Source organism: Takifugu rubripes, unplaced genomic scaffold, assembly GCF_901000725.2.
Source record: "Takifugu rubripes unplaced genomic scaffold, fTakRub1.2, whole genome shotgun sequence".
Lineage (NCBI taxonomy): Eukaryota > Metazoa > Chordata > Actinopteri > Tetraodontiformes > Tetraodontidae > Takifugu > Takifugu rubripes.
This window is the reverse complement of record NW_021821661.1, coordinates 44275-62252: the sequence shown is the minus strand read 5'-3', so window position 1 is coordinate 62252 and position 17978 is coordinate 44275. Positions and strand designations below refer to the sequence as shown.

At 48.9% G+C, this 17978-nt stretch overlaps 1 protein-coding gene across 1 annotated transcript in view; it reads right to left on the bottom strand.

Moving 5' to 3' along the window:
* Positions 1 to 17978, bottom strand: part of LOC115246413 (uncharacterized) — a gene marked incomplete at its 5' end in the record, with an annotated part of 38829 nt that overhangs the window by 2503 nt on the left and 18348 nt on the right. Inside the window, 4 exons of the mRNA XM_011607737.2 lie at positions 272 to 405; positions 494 to 638; positions 2001 to 2090; positions 5148 to 5266. Coding sequence (XP_011606039.2) covers positions 272 to 405; positions 494 to 638; positions 2001 to 2090; positions 5148 to 5266 — 488 coding nt within the window. The remainder of the gene's footprint in view (positions 1 to 271; positions 406 to 493; positions 639 to 2000; positions 2091 to 5147; positions 5267 to 17978) is intronic.

Genomic DNA, 17978 nt, shown 5'->3' with positions numbered 1-17978 from the left:
CTGTCGGGCCTACGAGGGTCTAGAATGTCTCTTTAAAGCCACATTGGACCGGTGACGGTGAACTCTGCTGACCCCGACGGTACAGTTGGCCCAAAGCAGACTGCTCAGAACCCTCAGACACGATCCAGGCTGCTATTCTGGTGCGGTCAGGCACCCGGTTCCTTCATCGTGCTCGTGTGTGACGCAGCCAACAACGGCCGATTCTGCATCATTCACTCAGGCACCGTCGCTGTTTAAAGGAGGTTTGCTTTGACGTGTCGGAGGCTCTCACCAAAAATCCAGAAGTGCTGTCCAGGAGGCATCGGACTCGGGCAATGAAGGACCTGTTGAGGAAGCCTGACAGTTCTGGTGGAATCCCACCGGCTTCTGTAGAATGGAACAAGTTGCTCACAACGTAGTCCTCTCCTACAGAAGGAACACAACAAAGCCAGATTAGCGAGGGATGCGATAAATCATCCTTCAGCCTGTGTCCAGCAGCACATCAGTGACCCACCGGTCCCTCCAGCTAGCTGGCTGTCCTGGTGCGTTGATGAGGCCTGGTTTTGAGGAGGACACATGGCCCAGTGCAGCTGGCGCCTGAACTCCTGACGGTCATCGATGTGGATGTAGTCAAACACGTTCTGATGCATCACGTCGGTCTGTGAGGACCAAAGATGAGGGAGCACGTTAAATCAGAGCGTACCACCGCGACGCTGCGTATCTGGACCGCTGCGTATCAACAGGTAGGAGAGATTCCTGCCGCGGGATTCCCAAGGCCTGCCTCAACCTCCCGCCCCTCACGGAGCACACGCACGCGCGCACGCACGCACGTGGGCCTTAATGTGCACACAAAGTCAACAGAAGTCATTGAAACATCCAAACACAAATGGACGTCCGCACATGTAAAGGAGAATTAACCAGTACAATGCCAGTCTACCAACAGCTGTGGGGCCAGTGAGGGCAGCTGTGTTTGTCAAACATCGCGTGACACCAGCTCCCTGAACAGCAGTCCGGCCCAGCACACACACCCGCACACACACACACACACACACACACATTCAGCTGGGTTCCAGGCTGCTCTCATCATGCCTCATTCTCTTTTCCAGCAATAGCTTTGCTTTCTGTCATTCCATGACAGATTCCTCACTAAAATGTTCAGCCTTCTCCCCTTCCCTCCGCTGCCCCTCCCTGCAGCTCCCATCCATGATTTCCATACTGGTGGCACGCGAGGGTTTTTGATCGCTTGCCTCAGAAAACACGATCTGTTCCACAGTCTTCAGCGGCTGCTTAGCCCTGTGGTTTGCTTCCCTACTGGCAGGAGTGGAGGCAGACAGGCGGATCGAATGACTATTGTTTATGTTTCTTGTAAAAAACACGCAGAGGAAACGCGACGGAGGAAAAAAACAGAGAATAAGTGATATTTTCAGCGGCCTTCAAAGGCTGTTGCTCCATGAAGAGATGGGATCAAAGGCCAACATTTGATGCTTTTTCTTTTTTGCAGTGTTTTTATGTGGTGTTGCTTAATTAAGTCTACTTTTTGATTTTGGTTCAGCCGTGTATTATGATGCACATCTTTTCGGCTACAATTGCGGGTTTCAAGTTATGCGACATGTTTTCAAGGCTTGAAAGAGAAAAGAATCGTTTGATCAGCCTCTTAAAGGAAAACGGTCGTCAGCCAGTTTGCCTCCTATTTTGTACAGAAGTCATGAGGTCACTGAGATGTGCGTGATGTCGTATTAACGTACGCACACACTGCACTCTTCCTGACTGTTGGTACCATCCGTGAGTAAAGAGCGGCTGCATATAGCCACAAGGGAAGAGGGAAACCAAAGCGTTAGCTTATTATCATACACACACACATGGACAAACATGCCGGTTAAAGATGGAACGGAAAGAAATATAAAAAGGACGCAAGGGATGCGTAAGGGACCAAAGGGAAACCCTTGCAGAAACTAGTGGAAATGTGGTTTGGATGAAAAGCTTTTTTTATTAGAAAAACACACCTCAGATGTTCAACTCACCTGATGGAATCCCAGATAGTCCACGATGGTGGAGGAGGCATAGAAGACCATCCCATCACTGCTCACCACCAAGGCGAAGCCTGTCAGGGACTGCACAGAAGCAGAAACACGGAGGAATAAGTGTGGATCAAAGCACTGGCTTCAGATGCAAATCGAGATGATGACTGCAACACCTGCAGCTCATCTGTGCATCCCTGCACATTGTCTAAATGATTGTTCTAATATGGAGGGGAAAAGACTGACTTCCAAACCTCTATGAAGCACAAGAAAACAGTAAAAACTGGGGCAAGGACGCGAAATAACGGAGCCCTTGAAAGGCAACGAGAAGCAGATGTTTATGGGTTTGAGGGGGCCAAATAAAACTTACTGATTTGTAATGCAAAATATTGCTTTTGAAAGACATTTAAATGACTATTTTGTGGCGGAATTCGATGTCTCTGCCCATTTGCTCCACTTTAAACTTGTGAATTTTTGTTGAGTTGCAGACTCTCATAAGGGAGTCGTGCTTTTGGTTCGCAATATCAAATATGCTGCTTGGAAACACAGGAACTCGTCTTGTTCCCGCTTCCCTTCTCTACTCACATCCACACATTGTATTTGGCCAACAGAGCTTAGAGTTACAACCAAGTGTCGATCAAAAAGAGCCGTCATACATGGCTCCAATCAAATGATTGGGGGGCGCACAGATGGAGATGGAAGCAAGAGTGTGAGAGAAGAAAAGAGCACAGGAAGGAGAGCGAGGCCTTCCACCAGTGTGTGTGTGTGTGTGTGTGTGTGTGTGTGTGTGTGTGCGTGTGCGCGCAGCTGTGATAGCGTGACAACTGCAAGGCCACTTGACTTGCGTGACTGCTGCTGCCAGAGTCTGTCACCTCTATTTTACTGCGAGACTACGCAGGTCTGTCCTGGTGTGCGTGCAGGCGTGTGTGTGCGTTGGTCTCGTGCTCTCACATCGGCGGTTCCTGTGTTTCCCTCTTTCACTCCCTCAGAACACTGATCTGATTGCCTTTGCTTACAGTGTCATGCTGCGCCGAGCTCTCGGGCTCAAACACAACAAAGCACACCTGCCGGCGAAGGCGGCCGGTGGGCTTTAGCCTCAGCAGCACGCCGTGGCGAAGCGGCGGCGTGCCAGGAAAATAAGCAGCTCACGATATAACGATGCAAATCAGACACTAGCACGACGAGGAGAAATGTTTCCAGCCTCGGTTCCATCTGGGTGCAGCATGCTGGGACAATATCGAAGCATTTATGAGAAGAGCGTCTTTACTTCCCGTCCAGAAAGTTTCATAACAACAATGTCATTAAATGGGATCTTTACTGTAGTGAAAACATGTGTCTCGGGACCTTTGTCGCTCTATAAAGAAAACGTAGTCGCGCAGGCTTTGGTTTGTCCGCACAGATATAAAACGGGATCTTAAATGGAACAGGTCGTCGATGGTCCCGACACCTGCGGCCGACATTCAGAAGATTAAATCTCTTCATTTGCTCTCATGCTACTTTAAATATCGGAGGTTTCTGGCAGCATCACGTGCGACCCAGAGCGACATACGTCCCTGGTGAACAGAGAAAACGTCCACATTTACGGCGCCACACCTGTTGGAATCCAACTGCCCGTCGACTATTTCCAAAGGGAAAAGGAAAACCAACTAGAATAATGATTTAATAACTACAATAACTCGTCTTTTGTTTGTAAAAGAAGCCCCAATTATTAAAAAAACAAGCATAATAAGCTCCTGTTTCTGACTAATATGAAGCAGGAAAAAGGAAGAAAATCCTCCACATATTGGCTGCACTCCACAAGTGCTGTTTAGGTATGTTTTCTCCATTCACATTTCCTTCTGTGCTTTGAATTCTGAAGCCTTTAGGTAATGGAAACAAGCACCTGCTGTTGGCCGCTGCAGCACATATCTGCATCTATTACACTCCTGGCTCCCATAACCACCCCTGGGACACTAAAAGCTTTGACTTACAAATCTTAAGAGGTGCTTTGCACGCAGAGCCCAAAATAAAATAACGGTCTATTGGATTTGGAAGAGCGGAGGGCGGGGGGGAGTTCTGGGGCAGCCTTGCATCATTGTTTCGACAGTTTCTTTGGATTTCTTTTTTTTTGCATCTGTCTCGCTGTCAGGATGAGATGAAAGCACAGATGATGAGGTCATGACAAACACCGAACCCTCCTGACCCCTGGAACGCAGCCACATCCTCCACATGCATCCTGAGCTTAGATAATATGATCTTCAATAGATTGAATTATATTTGAGGGGGAAAAGGGGGGAAATCTGCCAATAAACGAAGCACATTAACAATCAGAAACACATTAAAGAATCCATCATGTGTTCACTTTAGTCTTGGGGCATTGCTGTGTTGCCGTTGGAGACGAGAGAATACAGTAAAAAAGTTCTGCCTTATTTCCTCCTAAATTCTCACCAAGTTTCAGCTGTGAAGACGCGATCGAGGAAAACAGTGGAGCACAATCATATATGGGTCCGCTTCCTCCCCGTGAGGCCCGGGTGCAGGTCGAGTCACGCAACGGGAGGCAGCACATCACTACGGTCAATCTAACCTTTTGTTTACCGGCCCGACACGTTAACAGAAGCATCGTTGCTTCAGCTCGGCTCCCTATGGCCGAACACGCACGTAGCGCTGGCTGTCGCCGTGATGCGACGTGACTTTTCAAACATCACCATCCCTCACTGGAGCATTTTACGCCGTTTTTCACAGAATCTGGCAACTTAGCCATGCAAAGACTTAAAATCTTGATGATCTGCCTCATTCAATGTATGAAATAAACCTTATGAAACAGTTTTTGAGGCATGTGGCGACTCTAATTAACGCTGACAAGCTTTATGTGCTCTTCTCGCGCTCTCCCGCTCGCTGTCACACGTAGCGACGCAGTCAGAAACACACACTGATAACTGGCAACGAGGGTCCACCTCCTTCAACGGTTCTCACACTCTTATGTCACGCAACACCACAGCCCTGCAGAGGAGGACGGGAAGCGCGCGCACGCACACGCACGTCTCGGCTCACAAAGATCCAACCGCGGAGGAAATGACATGATAATAATGATTCTAATATTACTACAACAGCATGCAAGGATTTACATCCACTCGTCCGGTGTTGAAGTTTACAAAGCAAACGGCTTCTTACCTCCAGGAGGAGGCTGCTTTCATTCACGGCGCCGCCCAGAGGAAGGCTCTCTTTCCTCTGATCAGGGTTGGAGGCTGCAGGGCTGCTGATGTGCTTCCTGGAGGTCTTGTCGTGGTTCACTGCAGGACATAAAGTTCAATATATAATGGCAGTGAGGCTAATGGTGGGAGTGTGTGGCAGACATTTCTACTATGGTAGAAGACTGGAGGATTTAATGACAGGATGGGATCAACCATCACTAATCGATGAAACCAGCTTTGTCTATGCAGAAGGAACTCCTTCTTCAATGGAAATTGCCGAGACGGTGGCCCCCGCTCATATTTGACGATACACCTCCCAAAGTAAACTTATAGTCCATCGACCTCCACGCATACATTCGTTGGCTGAGCTTACTGCCGTGCTAGTGCGCATGCATGTAATTAGCCTATAAGATAGTGGCGTGCGGAACTGTCACATGTGCATTGCGTGTTGCAGGCATGTTTGCGTGTTTCTCTTGTGGGTGTGCTGTCAGGGGGCATGTGGCTTACTCCAAGAGATCAGCCCTGCGCTCCGTCACTCACTGTAGCGAGCACAGATTAGTCACGCGACGCACGCACAGACACCACCTCATTATAAGAACGAATACGTGCATCTTCCGATGCTTCATATAGCCCCCGCTCACAGAAATAGGCCCCGTTTGGCTTCGCTCCCCCCTCGCCCAATAGCCCTCGACCATCTCCCGCCCCCTGCAATAGCCCTCGACCATCTCCTGCCCCCTACAATAGCCCTCGACCACCTCCTGCCCCTGCAATAGCCCTCGACATCTCCTCCCCCATCAACCCCCCCATCCTTCAACATTGCAAAGAGATCAACAACTATTTGCGCGGTGCTCCAGGTTCTACCTGTTGCCACTGCTGCACAAAACAACGTCCTGACAGGACGCCACGCCGGACGCCACACCGGGCGCCCCGCCGGGCGCCACGCCGGACGCCACACCGGGCGCCCCGCCGGGCGCCACGCCGGGCGCCACACCGGCCGCCACGCCGGGCGCCACGCAGACCACTGTAGATCCAAACACAAATGCTGTAAACCCACCAGGCTGTTGTAAGGATGAGCAGAGGGAAATGAATCCAATAAGCTTCTTTCTTCTCCTCCTTCAGCACCTGAAATCGGTTTGTTTTCTCTCTTACGACAGTGTTTGGAGAGGAAAGGCAAACACGGGGGATGATTAATTATCGCCACCATCACTTCCTCTGCCAGCAAAGCCTCGATTCATTGCTGCTCGAGTCTCTTTTTTTTGCCTGTTTTCTCCTAAACGAGAACAGAGGCGCTGCTGTAGCGGGGGGGACGTTTACCTGCTCTGACAGGATCCAACATCAGGACCACCCAACAAACGAGGTGGCTCCTTTAGCAAAGAGCGAAGCTCAGGTTCTAGTGGATACGTGATCCAAGAGCCCGTGCAAACATCAGACGTGCTTCTGTCCTTCAATGAAAAGACGTCTCTACATTGAGGTCTGATTCCAGCCTGCTGAGGGGTTTGGATGGTTCCAGCCCTTTTTCTGAAGTAAGATAATGTCCCCAGCAGACGTTCTGGAGAAAACGGAGATCTAACAAAAGTCCAAATGAATCCACCAATAAATATTTCAATATAATCCTGTACGGCGAAGCGTTCGTTTAAAAGAAAAAAGCACGAAACTTAAAATAGTATCGCACGGCCTCAAACATTTTCACGCTTGTGTTTTGAATGGAATGGAAGATAATGCTCCGTGTCCATTATTTAGATCACGCTACACCGCAGCACAATATTCACGTACGGGTGGCTGCTCGGCGGGTGGCTGCTCGGGACTTTATTCAGCGTCTCCTCGAGGCTGGATCGTGTAAGTTGGAGGTAGAGTAGAAGTTTAAGAGAAGATAAATCATCTGATTTGAGAGCTGGATAAAAGAAATGCTTGATTTAACGACTGAACAGCCTATAAAACGTAATAATAATAATAATAATGATAATAATAATAATAATAATAATCCGTTTAATTGATGTTGGTTAAGCAGAGCGGCTCTTAAATGCCCCCCAGAGTGGAGGGACACCCGCCAGATCGGTGCGCTCCGTCTGGGTGCGTCGCCCACATGACGGCGGTGTGGGTGCCATCCTTTGGCAGCCGAACCTAAGATGTGTGCTTGGCTTGTAAAAGAGCGCTCTGGACCTGAACATGTGAGCGCTGTGCAGCGCAGCAGCAGCAGCCCCCCCCACCACAAGGCTTGCGTGAGTAGAGAAAATGGTGTGTGTGTGCATATGTGTGTTGAGGTTTGGTTGGCTTCCAGCCACTTCCTTTGACTATTCCCACCCCCTTCCCGCTGCACTGCCCCCTCCCTCCCTCCCTCCCTCTCTCTCTCTCTCAACACATACACAGGAAATCCACAGCAGAGAGAGAGAGAGAAGCTGGCTGATCAAGGGCTGGTTGTCACGCGAGCGAACCGTCTGTCAATCTCCCCCCCCCACGCCTTCCTCCTGACAGGGTGCTGGCGGCGGGCCAAGGCCTTGCGTGCAAGCCGGCGAGCCACATTAGCCCATAAAGAATTTCATAATAGCAACAGCTGTTAAATATTGATGACTGCTGGCAGGCGCTCAATGGTGCTCTGCAAAAAGGTTAAGCCTGCACTGTAATGGAAGCTAATACTTCATTATGCCACAGATCAAATGTCCGGATCTTGGCCCCGTCCAAATCCAGCCCTTTTTTTTTGTTTCAACTTGGTGAAAAATGGAAATAATGAAAATAGTTTTGGGGGGATTTTGGAATAAGGCAGTTCTGGCCCTCTTGATGATTTATACTTTAATCATCCTCGGTGCCACTTTTGACAGTGGATTCAAATCTGATTGAGATTTCTAATCTTTCTGATGCTGCTTTATTTGGTCCGCTCTGACATACATCTGTAGGGATCCAGTGGCCGGATTTAGAGCAATTCCCTTTTGTCCCCATAGATGCACAGCACTTTTCTTGGGAGTGGGAAACAAATGGCAACACTTCTGTTTCAGAGGGATTAGGACGTGAGGACGTGAATGCAGAGATTAAACAAAAAAAAGAAAATCCAAAAGAGAGCATAAACAACAGCCGTCCCTGCATGTAGACGCGATATGATCACAAACAGGATCGCGCGTCGGTGCTGTTCCGCTAACGACGATGATATTACTGATATTAGCGATCCACGAGCCCTCGGGAAAATCCCGCAGGCTAGTCACTGCTGTGCACACTGCTACTGTGTACACTGTGTGTGCATTACACACACACACACACACACACACAGAGAGACTGTCGTCAAGTCTTTGATCATTAACGGCAACGTAAAGCCAATAGTGTAGCATAAACAGACCACTGACAGGATCTGAGTCAACAGAGGCTTTTGTGTGACTGTGCAACGGAACAGGACTGGAGGGTTTTAGTGGCAGCTGCAGGTTTGCTGAGCTCCACAGATACGAAAGCACCAAACCACGTTTGGCTCTCGCTCCTTCTGAAAGTGAGGAGCAGCCCGTGAGAGTGGCCTCAGTGGTGGCCCGGCGATGTGTCGCATAAACCTCAGCAACAAATGGCTAAGTTGGAATTCCTGGGCCTTCGGCACGCCGTGCGTCTTCCTAGCGTGCCTGGTTTACTGCAGTTACTCTGATTAATGAATCTCTTTGCAGTCATCGTGGGTGAACTGTCGCTATCTCATTTCAGCTGATTTTTAACAGGAATGGCTGAAACCCCAGCTGTGCTTACTCAGCAAACTAAAGAGTTGGAAACAAAATGGGTCTTTACATCAGCAAATCCACACAATAAGGCCACACCCTTGAGTCTGGCTGATGATAATGCCACTTCCTGCACAGAAATCCAGCTCCGTTTTCATGAGAAAAAATCGCAACTATGCAATGGACTATCCAACGGATTCTAAACAGGAAACAGGCTCGGAGGGTAATAACTGTTCCATTTTTGCCCTGTGCTTTAGTCTCGCTTCATTCCGGTCAGGAGAGAGGGAGAAGCGCGCCAGTGAGGATGTACCTTCGCCGTTGCGTGCCAGCGAGTTTCGCTCCTGTTGCTCAAAATAACAGGGAAAAAGAGGCAAGTCTTAGATTATCCCTGTCGTTTGCTCCTCCCTGTTGGCCAGTAAAGAAGCCATGATCGCCCATTTTGTGGTCGCCACAAACCAGAAAGCTCGAGAGGTTTTCTCTGAGAAAAAGGCTGCACCTTTTTCACCGCTGAGCCTGTCAGGCTGCCCTTTTATCCATACAGCTCCAACGTAACGAGGAGGTAATCTGTTAAAAAGATTATGAAGCTGTTTGGGCCCATTGAGGAAAATAATACTGGGCAGATGGTCCCCCAGGCCCGATCCATACGGGAGGGAAACGACACTAATGCCGCGGCAGCACGCAATTCTATACAGAATACTGAGCTGAGGGTGCGTGGTGACCACAGCAAGGTGTGCTCCTCACTTGTGTTTCTCCTTAAATTAAAAAGAAGCCACTCTTTAGCTGGATGGACAACCAGAATTATGACATTATCAAACGCGTGTATGTGTATGTAAAATGGGAGGGGGGGGGGTTGTTATTTCTGTACTGTGTAAACGTGCGCCTCTTGAAATGGTAAGTACACATCACTCCCCGCAGCGTAATAACTGCTTCATATAAACCAAATCATTTACATGCATGTGTGCAAATACATGTCCAGACTGTAAGCAAACACACACACGCACGCGCGCGCGTCTCCCCATGTGTAATTAAATGGAGGCGAGGTGGCCGATGTGTCCCTTGTTGAGAAGGATCAAGTGATAGCCATGATGCTGGTCATGCCTAATGCATGAAAGCTATTAAGCTGTCAGTCAGCGGCGACTGTCGGAGGTGTTGTGTGTCCGTGCTGCGGCACGTCCACCTCTGTGACAGTCTGTCCGTCTGTCAACGGCTCTGTCTTCACTTACATAAGAGGACAGGAAGGAGAGGTCCTGGACCTCACAGCTTCTGCTCGATGGGATTTTTCTGCACGTCACCTGTCACCAGCGGTGCTTTGCTGAAATTTCACACAACAATTTGGCCCACGAGGGATCTAATTCCTTAAGCAGCCTTCTAACCCACAACAATCTGATTATCTTCCTCCTAACACCTCACCCCTGTGTTGTAAGGGTATTAGGCAGGAAGTTCTCATTCAGGAGGAGCATCGTCATGCCCAGCAGAAGGTGACCAATCTTGGATCTCCCTGGTGTCACCCACAAGAAAACAACCTGAAAATGAGCCGAACTAAGTAGGTGTGGACATAGCGTGGCCGTCTACTTCACATTCTCCCATCTGTGCTGCTTGCCTGTCATCGCAGCGCTAATCCTGTTTATGCTATCAACAGTAGCTCCGATCACTTGGTTTGGTCACATTTCCCCTGTGTGAGAGTCCAGCAGGCGTAACGTGTGATTGTGTGTGTGTCGGAGAGTGAATGAAGGATATACAGGGACACAGAGCCTGATGGGAGGAGATGGCAGGATCACGCAAGCTTGCTAAAAGAGGCAAAGTCAGGGGAGAGTCACGCATGACGGGGCTTTGCTGTAGATGCCACTCGGCCGCCACTCTGCTTCCTGGCATCTGGTGTTAGCGTGATGTTTGTATGTCGGTGTGTGTTGCGTTTAATGCCTGACCAACTGAGGAGATTTTTAGAGTTTAGACAAACACTGACTTGCCTGGCCCTAAAAACAACACTCCAAACAAAAAGTCTATTTTTCCCATCGTACAGGCAAGAGCGCCAAATGTTCCACCGCTGCCCATTTCTGGGTGTTGGAACATTTTCTACCTGTTAGCACTTCATCATCGACACAAACGTTGCGCGCGCTCGAGTGAGATGTTTTGGAGGGGGACGAGTGTTTGGTGTGTAGAGAGGACAGAGACGCAGAGGCTGACGGGGCAGCAGTGACCCAAACGCTTCTGTGTCGATGCATCGCAACAACAACACTGGAGTTCATGTCTCGCTGCGTTGCCTGACACAAACAAGCTGCACTCTGAAACATCTGCGACCACTTTTAAAGGACTTTAAAAACTCGGCAGGAATATAGAAAAAGGAAGTCAAAGAAATGAATAAAATGACATTGAAAGAGCCCAGTAAATGCCAAACTATGCTCCAGCTCAGGGAGAGATGAGTTCAGCAGTCACGGCCGGGGGGGGGGGGGCACGGAAGAATTTTAACAGCCGCTGTTCAGAAAAGTGCTGAGGAAACCAGGAGAATCTGCTCTTTGTATCAAATCAAGGGGCAGAAAGACTTTCAAGGGTACGGGAATTCTGAGGGAACGCCGCTGTCGTCCTTCCATTATTACCTCCATGCTAATTAAATTAGCATTAAATTAGCAAACCAGCCTAGCCACATTTAAAGTTCCCCTTTGGTGCTTTAGTGTAAATCAGACGTGGAGCTCAGATCTCCCTCAGAATATTTACAGTTCGAATCGATCTTCACCTTTTCACCCGGGAAGTTCTCTCAGGTTCTGTCCTTTATTAACATCAGTTTTCCCTTTGCTTTCAAAAAGGGATTTTCAGGAACCAAAACCACAATATATGACGGCACCGGCCGAAAATGTCTGAGCGAGCAGCAGAGAACACAACTTCTCGGAGAGGCGCTGCTCCGGCTTCCACTTTACATCACCGCTTCTTCATATTTCAAGCTTTCAGCTCAGGTTTGATTTATGACGAGCGGCACATAAATTCCTCTGCGATAGTTTCAGGATGTGTGCGGAGTAAAGGAAATATTCGGGACGCGGGATCACATCAGCTGCAGCCCGCGGCGCTCCTGGCGCTGCTGCCCGAGGAAGGGCCTCCTCCGTCACACTCGGAGCTGCAAATGGTGCCACGCCTCGTCATTGATCTGACCTTCTGTGGTCTGAATAGATGCGAAGATTCCAGGATTCAAGGAAACTTTATTGTCATCCCAACACAGGCTCGCATGCGAGGTGGGACGATGTTCCCAAATAACGTTAAAAACATTATAAAACAGCATAAAAGCAACACACACACATTTAACTCCCTGGCTGGATGGATATGTGACATAAAATGTAAGGTAAAACACGTTCTCGGAGAGTCTCGGAGAGTTATTAAGTTGTTGGCGTCTCTTGAAGAACACTCCAACAGGACTCACAGCTGCTGTTGGCTTTGGACTGTCCACTTCAGTGGCCATTCTCCAGTTACACACACTTACACACACTGTGCGCACACACATAAAATAAACACGCCAAATAGCCACATCCCTCTCAACCAACAACAGTGCTGCAACTGTTCCTCATGTGACAGGAGGGGGAGGTGAGCCGATGAGCTCAGGGAGTGGTGGGGAATCGCGTGCGAAGGCCTAATACGAGGTTTCAACCCCAGATGGGTCACATCAGTAGCGCACAATCAACAAATTTGTCCCTGCCAAGTTTACACACTTAGCATGTCTAAAAGAGCAGCGCTGGGGGAACCTGCCACGGCTTCTATATTCTCAATTATGAGACGTGGTGACGTGGTAGCACATGAGAAACCGTTTCATAAATGAATCCAAAAAATAACCTCACAAAAAGAAAAGGAGGTTCTTGCTGTAGGTTTCTCCTGGTTTTCCTTCCACTGAGTTAATTAGTGTTCCGAGAAGCTCTGTCAGCTCAACGAGTTGATCCGGTGGCACCGGCAACAAGACGCACCTGTGTGTGTGTGTGTGTGTGTGTGTGTGTGTGTGTGCGTGTGTGTGTGTGTGTGTGTGTGTGTGTGTGCATGTGTGTGTGTGTGTGTGCGAGTGTGTGTGTGTGTGTGTGTGTGCGTGTGTGCGTGTGTGTGTGTGTGTGTGTGCGTGTGTGTGTGTGTGTGTGTGTGTGTGTGTGCGTGTGTGTGTGTGTGTGTGTGTGTGTGTGTGCGTGTGTGTGTGTGTGTGTGTGTGTGTGTGTGTGTGTGTGTGTGTGTGCGTGTGTGTGTGTGTGTCCATGCGTCCATCAGGGAGACGATACCGATAAAGCTGGTGACAGATGATTCAGTGTCCCGCTCCATGCTCTCAGAGTCCGATCAGGGGGGCTTTAAAGGACAGCACAACGTTTGAGAGACGTCTGTCTGTCCCGGACTCGCTCAGAGGCCACGGAGAAGAGGGAGAAAACCTCCGCCGTTCTCTTCTCACGGCAGTGTGTGTGGTCTTGTCTTCCTGGTTTTGTTTTCACTGTGGCCTCTCATCTTTAAATAGCTGCTATAATCTGTCCGTCCCGGCACAGACACATCTTCAGACCAAATTTTACAGCGCGCCGTGCAGCCTGAGATCCAGGTTGGTCCACGTGAGCGCAGGGCTGCTGGAGATGGACGATGGGTGATGCTTCGCATCACTGGAAAAGCCACAGTTCTGACGCTGAAGAGCCAGGGATATAACCCCAGCGCTTAGCCCAGAATCTTGTTGATTCATGGTGCTTTAGGGTAATGATCTGACAAGCTGCTGCAGACTCCGTCTCATCAATAACACCAGAACCTCATTCAACAGGCTTCAGACACCGGTTCTCATGCAACTGACAAACTGGCGAAAAAGCAAATAAAAGAGTCGAATCCTCCTCTTGGACGAGAAAATTAAATACAGAGCGAGAGGAAAGGAGTCGCCAGGGTGGGAACTGTCATAAAAATGAGCAGAGAATGAGATTCAAAGTGTTTTTCCCCAGCAAGACAATAAAACCATGAACAAGTATGTGTTAGCAGGAAGGAGAAATCCTCTGTGGCTCCACTGCACTGTGAAGGGGAGTCAGATGGAGCTCCAGATGTGACCCAAACATGCCTCAAGTTTCACTCTGGTTCTTAGTGGGTCTTAGCGAAGCAGACCTGGGGTCTGTAGGAGGCCCAGGCTCATTCATCTTCACACAGAGGCTCCTGGTCGGCACATGGGAGCTGGTGAACAGCAGCAGCTTCACCTGCTCTGATGCTGGAGACCCAGCAAAACTGCTGTGAGTTCCTTCACGGTTCCGGGGAGGTTCTGAGGCTTCTCACAGAAACGGTTTTAAATGTGTGTGTGACTTCATGTTTGGGCTCGACGTCCGACAAGACAGTTGCAGCGGCGGCGAGGATGTTGTAAAGCCGCTCGCGTTTCAACACTTCCCTGATGTGAAAGTCATCGCCTGACATCACCTTTCCTGCCTCCTCTTCCTCTTCCCCGGTGATCACAGCTTCCCCCTGTCTAAACATTTAGTCTCATTGTGCCACAACACCGAAATTCACCTTCAGTCGCATGAAGAAGCAGCACAAGCAAACAAAAAAGACATTTTAGTGACCAAAGAGATATTCTCCATCCCCTATATTTAAAAAAAACAACTGTTCAGGACCATTTCTACGAACCTGCTGCTGTTGAAGCGACGTTTTCCTTTGTGAATAAGTTAAAGGGACAATTAAACCGAACTTGACAGTTGACAGTCAGCCAAGTCGATCCTCTGCCAGCTGGAACAGAAATGCTTCTGCCTAGTTCTGCTTTCTTTGCAAATATTTAATTGTGCTGTTTTTTTATTGTAATCTGATTTTGATTGTATTCGTGAGTAGTTAAGAGAAGTAACAGAGCAGGAAAAAAAAACTTTTTGGCTCATTTAAACCCGTGTTAACCACTCTATCAGCTCTGTACCCTGATGGCATGTTTGTGTGTGTGCGTGTGTGTGTGTGTGCGTGCGTGCGTGCGTGCAGTGCGTGCGTGCGTGCGTGCGTGCGTGCGTGCGTGGGGAGGACGGAGCTCTGGGATTCCCTAAAAGCGTGTACAGTAAATCCTTAACCAGCACAGATTCCCATGAATCGCGTGCAGTGAGGCAGGACTCCCAAGTTAAACCGTGTTGTTGCTCACAAGCACATGCACACACACGCACACACGCGCACACACGAGCGAGGCCGGTTTAATGGTTAGGTGGCTTAAGCTGGTGTCGTGGGAGGGTTAATGGATTTCAACCATTTATTCACCTGTCAGACCCATTAAACCCATAGTTGCTCCTTCCGTGACCAAACGAGTCCTTTTATCTCCATAACAACCCTCATCTGCTTAAGCTCAACCAGGCCTTCCCTCCGCGGTGTGTGTCAGTGGAAATGCAGATCCCGTGTATGCTTGGAGCAGCCCTGGAGGAAGCGCACGGAGATCCTTCAGCAGTCGTGGACAGAGAGAGGCTGGTTTTCTGTGGGTGGTCGGTGATCAGCGCACTGACTGGTTCCATGTAACCAACCTTTGGCCTTCCACCTCATGCCCAGCGTGTGTGGTGTGTGTGTGTGTGTGGTGTGTGTGTGTGTGTGTGTGTGGGTGTGTGTGTGTGTGTGGGTGTGTGTGTGGGTGTGTGTGTCCCCATCATGTGATTCAGATCAGGACAACATTTGATCCAAACAAACAGCTGGCCAGCTGTGCCGAGCGCGCACGCCTCCATAATTACACACAATCTTCCTGTTTTTTCCCAACATAAGAGTGTAATTTGCTAAAATTCCCTTTGAACATACATAAACTACACTTTGGATAAATTAGATAAACTGTCGTCAGGTCCCAGAAGGCCTTTTATTCTGGGATGACTTACATTAAATAACACGCTGCTAGAGAACTAACAGGGTCAAGGTGGAATACTTAATCCCATGATGCAATAGTTATAGATTATCAATGGTATGGATGTGAGCGAGCCACTGGGGCGACCCAGGGTGTGTGAACCCAACGCCACCGTGACATGTGATGCACAGCACCTGTGCAAACACCACTACAAAGACGAGCCTGTTTCATGGAATCTCCCTTTAATTAGCCTTTAATTGGAATACGGCTCCCACAGTCGGGACAGGGAAACACAGCCGGAACGAACCGGAGCGGCAGTGAATGATGGGACTGGCAGGGAAACGGTGAGTAATGCAGGCTTTACCAGGCAGGGTCTGTCAATAAAACCATATTTACATTAAGATAAAGCTGTCAGGTAAGCTTTCTGTCAGTGCACACACACACACACACGCACACACACACACACGCGCGCACACACACACACAAAATACATCATGATTTACAAACCGCATCGGAGAAGTTACGCAATGTTCAAACATGTGGCCAGTATTGAAAACAAACCATGGCACGCAACTGTGGCCAGCTCATTTTAGGGCCTCTCTCTGTCCTCTGTCTTTGTCCATCTCTGTCTCTGGCTCTCAATCTGTCCATCGCTATGTCTCTCTCTGTCCAATCTCTGTCTCTTTCTATGTCCATCTCTCTCTCTGTCCATCTCTGTTTCTGTCTATCTCTGGCTCTGTCCATCTCTGACTCTGTCCATCCATGTCTCTGTCTATGTCCATCTCTCTCTGTCTCTGTCCATCTCTGTTTCTGTCTATCTCTGGCTCTGTCCATCTCTGACTCTGTCCATCCATGTCTCTGTCTATGTCCATCTCTGTCTCTGGCTCTCAATCTGGTCCATCTCTATGTCTCTCCTCTGTCCATCTCTGTCTCTGTCCATCTCTGTCTCTGTCCATCTCTGTTTCTGTCCATCTATGGCTCAGTCTATCTCTGTCTCTGTCCATCTATGTCCATCTCTGTCTCTGTCCATCTATGTCCATCTCTGTCCTCTGTCTATCTCTATCTCCGTCTATTGTCCATCTCTGTCTCTGTCCCTCTGTGTCCTCTGTCCATCTCTGGCTCTGTCTATCTCTATCTCTGTCTCTGTCTGTCCATTGTTGTCCAACTCCATCTCTGTCTATGCTCTGTCTCTGTTCCATCCTCTCTCTCTCTGTCCATCTCTGTCTCTGTCAATCTCTATCTCTGTCCTGTCCATCTGTCCATCCTAGTCCATCTCTGTCTCTGTCCATGCTCTGGCTCTGTCCATCTATCTCTATCTCTGTCTCTGTCCATCTCTGGCTCTGTCCATCTATCTCTATCTCTGTCTCTGTCCATCTCTGTCTCGTCCATCTATGTCCATCTCTGTCTCTGTCCATCTATGGTCCATCTCTGTCTCTGTCCATCTATGTCCATCTCTGTCTCGTCTCTGTCCATCTATGTCCATCTCTGTACCTGTCTCCCCCCCCCCCCCCCCCCCCCCCCCCCCCCCCGTGGCTCATTTGAGCACCTCGGCTCTTCATCAGCTCAGCAACATTCCGCTAGTTTATCCCGACGTGAGCAAACTCCTTAAATAGTGCAACTGTCCAGCAGGGACATGTTATGTCTTCTAAGGGCCACTATTAAAGGAGGAGCGTCGCTCAGTGATTAAGAGACAAATGGCCAAGAAACGCAACACAATTGTACGTCCTCGGTGATGAGTTGACGAGGGAAGTGAAGGAAAACGGGGCTGATCAGAAACACTTGAGTCCTCTGAAGGACTGAAGGCTGCAATTGGACTGTAATCATGTCCATGTTGGACCGCAGGAAGACAGACAGAAGATTGTCTTAGAGGCTTTTATATCAACTGAGTCTGTCACAGATGGTTTTCACTAAGACAACAATTCTCTTTGTCCAGAGTCATCTTTAAAGTATTCTAATTATGGCGCTGTCGACTGGAGAGACGCCAAGATCCAGCAACTCATTTTAATAGAGGGAAGAAGCTAAAAGAAGATTCTTTTCCAGGACTTAACTGCACTCATTTGATCTTAGGAGTCCACTTGGTTAAAGTTTCCTCTGTAACAAACGGCTGATTCCAGGATGTCTCAGGATGGAACAGCAGAGCTGAAGGGGCTTCAGTTCCGGTCTACAACGATAATTTAGTATCAAGCATCACGATCAGAAGAGCAACAGAGGCAACATTGGCATCAATAAGCAGGTCAGTGTGCCCGAGAGGTCAGAGGTCAGCACAGTCACCTCATCTACCTGGAAAACACAAAGGAATGTCCTTCCTGCTCTGCTATTTTTCTGAATTAAAGCTTAACTACAGTAATCATCTAAATAGTAGAAGTTCCTG